The sequence below is a fragment of the Paroedura picta genome, chromosome 14 (genome assembly GCF_049243985.1).
Source record: "Paroedura picta isolate Pp20150507F chromosome 14, Ppicta_v3.0, whole genome shotgun sequence".
NCBI lineage: Eukaryota > Metazoa > Chordata > Lepidosauria > Squamata > Gekkonidae > Paroedura > Paroedura picta.
The window spans coordinates 20,742,818-20,752,587 of record NC_135382.1 but is presented as its reverse complement, the minus strand read 5'-3'; the positions used below and the strand labels follow the sequence as shown (position 1 = coordinate 20,752,587).

Here is a 9,770-nt window from a genome sequence, read left to right as displayed (position 1 = left end):
GGCTGCAGGGGGGACTTGACCTCGGGTATTCCAGAGCCTAAACCACACAGATTCTCCATCGGCTGCATGGGATGGCAATTTATATAGCACAAAATGTGCCTTTCCGGAATCTATGGCCAAGTCATGTACAAATGACATCCCCAAGTACAGGAAACACAGTGAGAGGGACTCGTCCCATGCATATGAAGGGACGAGTCAATTTCTGCCAACTAATCACACATCGGAGCCTGCCTCACGTGCTAATTATATGCACATCGATTCCACCCATGAGCCAGGAATGCTGCCCTTTCCTTTCATGTGAGCAAATCCTAGATCACAGTAAAGTGTTCTTAGCCTGAACTGATTACTCTGCTCCTGACAGCACTCACGAACCGAGCCATTCCCAGCCAATTTGGCCTTCTCAGGTCAACAGGCTCAGAATGGTGCAAGGCTGCTTAGGAAGGTCCTGTTAGCTGAACTGCACTGAGCAGGCATAGACTGGGCCCCATTAAGAGCAGCTTTTTTCAACCTTCTGACTGTAGAACTGCCCCCCTGAAAGTGTTGTCAGACCTCTCAGGTAGGAAGAGGACCTGAGTTTGTGGATCTCGCCATTGCCAGTGCTTCACTGCATTACCCATGAGCACTCCAGTCTGCCTCTATGGCCATGGATTCCAATAAACACAACCCACAGCACACACTTGGCCATTATGCAAATGAACTCTGATATCCTCTTGTGGCGCAGAGTGGTAAAGCAGCCAACATGCTGTCTGAAGCTCTGCCCGTGAGGCTGGGAGTTCAATCCCAGCAGCCGGCTCACGGTTGACTCAGCCTTCCATCCTTCCGAGGTCGGTAAAATGAGTACCCAGCTTGCTGGGGGGTAAAAAGGTAATGACTGGGGAAGGGAATGGCAAACCACCCTATATTGAGTCTGCCAAGAAAATGCTAGATGGTGTCACCCCAAGGGTTAGACATCTTGGTGCTTGCACAGGGGATAAAGGTAAAGGTATCCCCTGTGCAAGCATTGGGTCATGTCTGACCCTTGGGGTGACGCCCCAGTCATTACCGTTTACCCCCCAGCAGTAAACTGGGTACTCATTTTACTGACCTCAGAAGGATGGAAGGCTGAGTCAACCTTGAGCCAGCTGCTGGAATTGAACTCCCAGCCTCATGGGCAGAGCTTTCAGACTGCATGCCTGCTGCCTTACCACTCTGCGCCACAAGAGGCTCTTTGCACAGGGGATACCTTTACCTTTATCCTCTTGTCCATTTTTGGTAGGGCGCTGGATTCGCAAGTGGCTTTTTTTCGCCAGCCAATCAGCACTTATGAAATTACTGGTTGCAGAATGTAAGGACTGTGGGCTCGGGACATCAGGGGCTGCCTGAACATATAGGCTGTGTCATCCCTGGGGAATGTTCCCATCACCCTGGTTGAGAACCCCTGATCTAGAGGTTCAAAAGGCATGAGAAGGGATTAGTTGTAGTAGGTACAGGACTAAGGTATCTTGCGCACCATTCAAAATGAATGGATTCTGAAACACGCATTAACTCCATGCCAGTGCTTTCTTTATAGTAGTCATCTGTAAACAGCCCGTGGCGCCACGGGCGCCACGGACTGTATAAAGGAGTAAGGGGTAGTGGGGAGGAGTTAGGGCGGGACCAGTCCGGGATAAAAACTCGGGGGGGGCCAATCAGGAGCCGCGAAGCGGCTCCTGATTGGCCCCTCCGAGTGTCAATCCCGCCCCAAGCAGACAATGGGGAGCCGCGCGAAGCGCGGCTCCCCATTGCCTGCTTCACTCGCTCGGAAAATGGCGGCCCGCCTGGTGAGAGCCTCGGCTGGGGGGTGGGCCGGGAAGCCTTCTCTCGGCCGGCGGAGCGGCCTCGCAGCGTTGTGGACGCTGCGAGCCCGCTCCGCCGGCCGAGAGAAGGCTCCAGAGAGCCTCGGGGGGGGGGGTGGATGGGTGGGGGGGGGAAGGGAAGCCTTCTGCCGCCGGCCGCAGCGGCCTCACAGCGTCTATGACGCTGTGAGCCCGCTGCGGCCGGCGGCAGAAGGCTCCAGAGAGCCTCGGGGGGGGGATGGGTGGGGGGGGAAGGGAAGCCTTCTGCCGCCCCAAGGAAGCCCCCGCCGCAAACACAACACAAGACTCCAGCCGCCGAGCAGCTGCAGAGAAAAAAGAAACACCCCCGGAGGAGCCTTTCGCCGCTAGCGCGACGAGAGGCAGCAGAAAAAAAAACCCCTGTAGGAGCCTTTCGCAGATCCAAGCAGCAGGAAAAAAAACCCTGAAGGAGCCTTTCCCAGCTCCAAGCAGCAGAAAAAAAAACCCCTGTAGGAGCTCCAAGCCGGCGCGCCGACGAGAGGCAGCAGAAAAAAATTAACTCTGTAGGAGCCTTTCGCAGATCCAAGCAGCAGAAAAAAAAACCCCTGTAGGAGCTCCAAGCCGGCACGCCCACGAGAGGCAGCAGAAAAAAAAACCCCTCTAGGAGCCTTTCCCAGCTCCACGCAGCAGAAAAAAAAAACCCTGTAGGACCCTTTCCCAGCTCCACGCAGCAGAAAAGAAAAACCCTGTAGGAGCCTTTCCCAGCTCCACGCAGCAGAAAAGAAAAACCCTGTAGGAGCCTTTCCCAGCTCCACGCAGCAGAAAAGAAAAACCCTGTAGGAGCCTTTCCCAGCTCCACGCAGCAGAAAAGAAAAACCCTGTAGGAGCCTTTCCCAGCTCCACGCAGCAGAAAAGAAAAACCCTGTAGGAGCCTTTCCCAGCTCCACGCAGCAGAAAAGAAAAACCCTGTAGGAGCCTTTCCCAGCTCCACGCAGCAGAAAAGAAAAACCCTGTAGGAGCCTTTCCCAGCTCCACGCAGCAGAAAAAAAAAACCCTGTAGGAGCCTTTCCCAGCTCCACGCAGCAGAAAAAAAAACCCTGTAGGAGCCTTTCACAGCTCCACGCAGCAGGAAAAAAAAGCACCTCCTGGTGTCCCCTGGGTCCTAGCGCCCATTGCATTCCTGGTTGCAATGGGCTTTCTTGCTAGTGTGAACATAAAGGAAGAAGGAAACTAACTGGGTCATGACAAAACGGGAAGAATCAGAAGAGCCAGATCTTCCCCAACTTTTCCGGGTAATCCACAGCAAAAGATATGGTTCTCTTGCCCAAACAGTTCTACCAGACATACCAATTTGGCAGCAGCACACAACTGCAAAGAGACTGGCTACACAAGCCCTATGTGAGGTGTGTGCCTGTGTCCTCTCTCTCAGTCCCCATGCTGTCTTCGCTACAATTTGTAGGCAGCACACTATAAAAATCAAAGGTCACTACAAAACGTCTTTATTGAAAAAGCAGATTATAACATCTAAGGTTAAATGACATTCTGACTTTTAATATTAAATAACTTAGGACAATGGCAAGTGGCTTCTTTAGATAAATAAATCTACATTTCCCAATTTTTTTTTCCTTCAACAAATTAAGGAAACCAGAGGACAAGACAAAAAACCCCACAAGTCAATCTAAGTACTAAAAAAAAAGATGTAGGATATATACAAACAAGTGAACCTAACATATTCGCAGCATGTAAACTAGACACATAATATACAAACTGGGCATTTATAGATTTCCTACAAAATAAAAATCAACGTTGGTCCAAGTTCTTGGAAGAAAACTATATTCTTTTAAAGAAAATGAAAATATTTCGCAAGAAAAACAAACTTAATTTAAGTCAAATTATATACTCTAGTTATGGCATTAGTTGCATGGTAAAAATTCCCTTGGCGCATAAGCAAGCTGCTCCGGTGTGCTCTTTTTAAAGCTTTGGTTTAGAAGAAGAAGAGTTGGATTTATACCCCTCTTTTCACTGCCCGAAGGAGTCTCAAAGTGGCTTACAATCGCCTTCCCTTCCTCTCCCCACAACAGACACCCTGTGAGGTAGGTGGGGCTGAGAGAGCTCTGACAGATCTGCTCTGCGAGAACAGCTCTAACAGGACTGTGACTAGCCCAAGGTCACCCAGCTGGTTGCATGTGGAGGAGCAGAGAATCAAACCGGGCTCTCCAGATTAGAGGCCACTGCTCTTTACTGCTATACCAAGCTGGTTTAATGATTTTAGAATTTCTAGTCCAAGAATGCTTCTCCCATTTGTTCTTGAGACTTTCCAAAATTCTGAACTTGAAAACATTTACTTTCTGGGTTTGGAAAGGTTTATTTTTATTCAAATTCTTGCCTACTTTGGTCTTTCCTTTGGAACTCTATTAAATGGGACCCTGTGGCTCTTCAAAAAAAATGTTCATCTTTTGTTCCCCACAAGTGAGAAATGAAGGAATATCTGTTTTTTCTTCCCCATCAAAGCAAATATAAAATCAACTCAGCACAGTGAAAAAGGAAAGATCTCCAATAAATAATTATGTTATGGCACAAAAGTGAGAAGTATTTCATTCCTGTTGAGGAATTCTGTTGCAACAAACCATGTTAAGCATTTCTCTCCTTACTTCTCAGAAAGGGGGTGGGGGGGAAATATTCATAATTGCTGTTAATTTTACCTACAGCACACCATTTCAGACTTTGTCACGAGGAGCTTTTTGCTTTGCTGATTCTGTGCCAAAATCAAAGCAGTCCAAACAAGCCTGCTCGCTTATCTTTTTCTTTTTTCTTTTAAAAAAGATAAACAAGAGAAGCAAGCAACACAATCCAATTCTGCTGCCGGCGGAAAAACAGCAGAGTGACAAGAGCTCCATTCTGGTGGGGACAGACTGGTCTTGCAAGAAATAAAATGTTCAGCATTTACACACAAATATGGAGCTACAGTGAACAGGTAGGGGGGAAAACCTGAATCTCCCCACCAAAAAAAATGAAATTAGACATTACTCTGGTCTGAAAGATGACCATTGAAAACAGTAGTGTATGTACATAATTTAGATTATAGTGCTATTTGCGGAGAATTGAGGCAAGAACCCGAATGGACATGTTTGCTACTAAAAATAATCAAGACGTTGGGCAAATGAAATCATCTTCAGTTCCCACCTTTAGATCCCCCACCCAAGGCTATTTGTGCAGGGAACAGATTTTATTCCCCTTCTGTTTACGACGCGCTAGATCCCAATGCAGAGGGCCAGCCCAAAGTTGGTGCGCACCACAATAAAGGCACAACCTGCGCTGCACAAGGAATTCCTACAGGGTGAGGCACGCATTACAACTAGTTGCAAGATGCATGACAGGCACAGCGGGTGCTGAGAAAGAGCTTGGGCTCCCTGCACCCAAGCAGCACCAGGAGTCCTGCATGCCCAGAAGTTATCCCTAAACTGCAGGATTCCCCTTACGCCAGGGTATATTCTTCCTCACTTTTATAGCTCTTTCAAACTGGAAAAAAGGAATCCCTCTCTTTTGTTCTTCCATAAGGAAGTGCTCCTTAGCTCCCCCCGCCCCATACAATTCCAAGAGAGTGCGAACTATCAGTTTATACAGGTGAGAAATCTGGCCCAACATATCTAGCAGCAGGAAACACCATTTGGAGTCTATTGGTGGAAGCTCCCAATGCAGGATCGGTTCATCCTTATGCAGACGGCAGAGAGAGTTGATGAAAGAGCCGTCTTCCTCCGTGCCTCCCAGCGTACAGTAGATGACTTGATATATTCAGAGCAGAGAGAAACCAAGACAGACCTGACCTCCTATACAAAAGACACATATTGAATCCAGAGTTCTGAGGTTTTGGTAAAAGATCAGGCAAAACAGGAAAATTCTATGGACATTTTCTAAGGAACATACCAGTGTGTTCACAAGTTACAAGATTGGGTAGGCCAAGAGCAGAGACTAGGAAGCTGAATTTGGTAAAAATAATTGGCACACCAGGCTGTTGAAACTGTGGGTTGGGATACTCTTTTAGCAACTTTAACCATCCACCTGTCTGACTCTGCTTCACAGGGCTCCCCCAGTCCTGTTATAAAATAGTAACAAATGAGCTACTTTCTTGCAAGAGGCCAGAGACAGCATCGTAATGTCTTAATAAATGCACACTTTTTGCTAAACATGGCAGGACTAATCTCTATTCTTCCTGAGCTGCTACGTCAAGGGAAGGGGGGGCGGGGAGGAAGAAGGTGCAATGGCTAAAGGTCCACTGGGAAATGGCCGTGTGCTTGTGAAGAGTCACTCCGTTTCCTGATGTTATGAAATCACAGGATCAGAGCAGCTGCGCAAATAAGCGTAGTGAAGTTCAGTGTTATTAGTTCAGCCCCAAGCCAAGGGCTTCTCAGGGGCTGAGCTTGGGCGCCTATGAAGATCCCCTGCAGCAGGGGTAGTCAACCTGTGGTCCTCCAGATGTTCATGGACTACAATTCTCATGAGCCCCTGCCAGCAAATGCTGGCAGGGGCTCATGGGAATTGTAGTCCATGAACATCTGGAGGACCACAGGTTGACTACCCCTGCCCTACAGCTCAAAAATACCTTCAGGGGGAAACTCATGCCTGCAACTCGAGCCACAACATAAATCTCCTGCCCTTTAAGAATAAAACAACATGGGTTGGATCCAACCAGCTTTTCGTGGTGGAAACAGGAGTCCTCTTTGGCCAGTCAAAAATGCTGAGTGGACAAAAGTCACATGGGTGGGGGTGGAGCTGAAACAGGAAGGGGAACTGAGTGACAGTGAGTGAAAAGCTGGCTGGATCCAACCCTACAAACTTAGTGTGACAGCAAAAGAAAGGGAGATTTACCTATGCGGAAGGGCTTCTAAAGTGATTGGTTGAAAGGGGATGAAAAAGGTGAAATCACCTGTCAGGTGGGCATCCCTGTCGGTTTGTAATGACAGCAGAATAAAATTCAAGTCCAGCCGCTCCTTAAAGATCAACAACATTTCCCATGGGGTAGGTTTTTGTGTGTCCAAGTTCCTTTAGTCAGATACAAATGGGAATGAAGATAGACCAGCCTCTCCATCCAGGTTAGACAGTATGAGGGACAGCTGGAGTCAAGATGCAGAGGTACAATGAAAAATATTGCCAAAGGAGAGCTCCCCAACAAGTTGGGGACAAAAAACCTCTCCCCCCTGTCCCTGCATGGTGGAATAGGGATTTGGGATTCTTATCTTTACATCCGTACGTGCCAACAGAGTGACCCAGCATGGGGCTTTCAAGGCAAGTGAGAAGCAGAGGTGGATTGTCTTCTGCAGAGGCTTCCTGAGTGGCCTCCCCTCAAATATTCTGCATATCCCACCTCTATGTAAAATATCCCAACACTTATCAAGCTGATTAAGATTTGCAATGAACCTCTACATCAGGCTTATTCAAGCAGGGCTTCGTGAAACTCTTTCTTGACAGCCCTGGAAGGGTTTCCCGAATGAGCCGTAGTTAATTAATTTTAATATATATTTTAAATTTGTTAAACATTTATTCGGTGATATGAACAGATATGGTCATGTTAAACAGCCCCCCCCCCATGGCCAATGATGGGCCTGGAGGGGGTGGGAAGGGGAGGGGCCCCAGGTGGGCGTGTCCACAATGATGCTTCTCAACCATCTTTTCCACGATCGTGCCACTTCTGTGGTTTCTCAAAGCCTGAAGAATGTTCCAGGAATTTCTCAACAGTAAAAAACAGAGGTGGGCAAACTATGGCCCTCCAGAGGTCCATGGACTATAATTCCCATGAGCCCCTGCCAGCATTTGCTGGCAGGGGATCATGGGAACTGTAGTCCATGGACCTCTGGAGGGCCACAGTTTGCCCACCCCTGGTAAAAAAAAGTTGAGAAAGACTGCTCTGCATCCTGATTCCATCAGGCCCTGCTCTATAACATCCCTCTTGACTTCAGACCTGGATAGAAGGGCTACCGGAACTTCATTCTCGTTGCTTCTGAGAAAGAGAGCTTTGATTCACAAAAGCCTAGGCCCTGGAGAATATTGTTTTACTTAAGTACAGTGCCAAAAACATCAGGCCATGAAGATGGCTTGGGGAACAAATGGGCCAATCGCCTACTGCTGTGAAGGACTTAGCCGTGGCTAGGGTGAATAACCAGCACTCCAACAGCACCAGGCCTAAGCTGCAATGGACCACCTTGCCTCAAGACCCCCTTCCCTTGCTGCCTATTAAACGCCGGTGCTGCAATTTGCAAGGGAGCATCACTCCGCAACATCTCAGTTCCCAGGTAGGGATCGAAAGATTCCTTCGCCCTTAATCTGTGCTGTCCTGAGCAGCCACACCCATCACGACAGCCCATTTAACAGCATTGGTGAGCCACCATTGATCTACGTGGCTTAGTAGCCTTGGCCATCCCCACCCCCACCCCCACCCCCCAACTCCAGAACTTTGGCTCACTTCCTTTGTTTGTGTCCTGGGGCAGGGGTAGTCAACCTGTGGTCCTCCAGGTGTCCATGGACTACAATTCCCATGAGCCCCTGCCAGCATTTGCTGGCAGGGGCTCATGGGAATTGCAGTCCATGGACATCTGGAGGACCACAGGTTGATTACCCTTGTCCTGGGGGATGGTGGTCCCGTGCATCCTAGAATTCCTCTGACGTAAGCCTGAAAGGATACATGTCAGAGCCTTTTCCGTACCATGCTTCCTACACAAAAAGCATTCTGCATCTCCCTGCCTGGAAAGGTGTGGGAGCACAGGGAAATGAAACCATGTAGGTAGGTAGATAGTGTGGAATACCGTACTTCTTTTGAAAGAAAGCCATTGAGAGCAGAGCGACTCGTCTTCTGGGCCTCCCCAACAGCAAAGATAGATTTTTAAACCCCCTCCCCAGGGCAAGCCACAAAACAACGCTTGGCCCCGCATCTGTCTTGTCTCACCTGCAGCACTGCTAGAAGGCGTAAAGATGCTTTGTGGGGACACGAATAACCACTGTCTCAAGCTCAAGGGTGGCCCTTTTTGTACCGCAGCATTCAAAAATGTTTTACATTCACATCTGAGCGGTGCATCTTTTTTTTCTTTTTTTTTTAACTTTTCAAGTACCCAGAGTCTGAAGAGGAATTATTTAGGAATATATATAGAACATAAGACACATCTTCAGGCCTGCATGCCGGCAGGGCCCTCAGAGAGGCCCCTCTTCTTCTTCTCAGTCTTCGAGGCAATAAATAATTTGTCTGCTTTGTCTTTTTTTTTTTTTTTAAGGAAGAAGAAAAAGTTGTGTGTCTCTTGCGCTCCTCCCCCATGGAAACATCTTTCTGCGCAGGACTCAGAGTTCCGTGATGTGCATGGGGTACCCAGGAGGAGGCGGTGCTTTCAGGCCGAGGCACCTGATGTGGCAGGTATGGCAAAGCAGGTGTCCCTCCAAAGGATAGCATCGACGGCCTTCTTCGTCGTTGAGCTGCAGACCACAGACCTACGAAAGACAAGATCCCACAAGCACACAGGCCTTAGCTGGGGGTTACAGTGCATCACGGTGGTTATGGCATTAAGCTGGGACTGGATTCTAATCCACACTGCCTGCTGTGGGACAGTCACTCTTCCTTAGCTTTAACCTACACTGCAAGAGCTTCCGGAGGAGATCAGAGCCCTGCCTGAACTTCCACTGTTCCGCTGGGCCTGCAAGAGGGATCTCTTCCCCCAGACATTTGCTTGAGGCCGACCGACTCAGAATACCTGCTGGTCCCCCCAGATGCCTGCCCATGACTCTCCCAAAGTTACTGTTAATTGTTATTATATTATAATTGTGGTTTTGTAATCTCTTGATGTTTTTTGAAAGTTGTTTTGATGTTATAGTCTGCATAATGTTTCATGTAAGTTATAATGTTCTGTGTAAACCGCCCAGAGCTGCAAAGAAATGGGCGGTATAGAAATCTAAATAAATAAAATAAAAATAAAAAAGATTGTTGCGAGGATTAGTAGA

At 48.2% G+C, this 9,770-nt stretch overlaps 1 protein-coding gene across 4 annotated transcripts in view; it reads right to left on the bottom strand.

The window, feature by feature from the left end:
- Window positions 1-3,276: 3,276 nt before the first annotated feature.
- The window catches only part of WTIP (WT1 interacting protein), a 65,466-nt gene continuing 58,972 nt past the window's right edge, over window positions 3,277-9,770 (bottom strand). For 2 of the 4 annotated variants that reach the window (XM_077309667.1, XM_077309666.1), the window contains one exon: window positions 3,277-9,263. In XM_077309667.1, coding sequence (XP_077165782.1) covers window positions 9,117-9,263 — 147 coding nt within the window. In that variant the 3' untranslated portion in view covers window positions 3,277-9,116. The remainder of the gene's footprint in view (window positions 9,264-9,770) is intronic. The other 2 variants (XR_013226472.1, XR_013226473.1) reach the window with 2 other exon arrangements.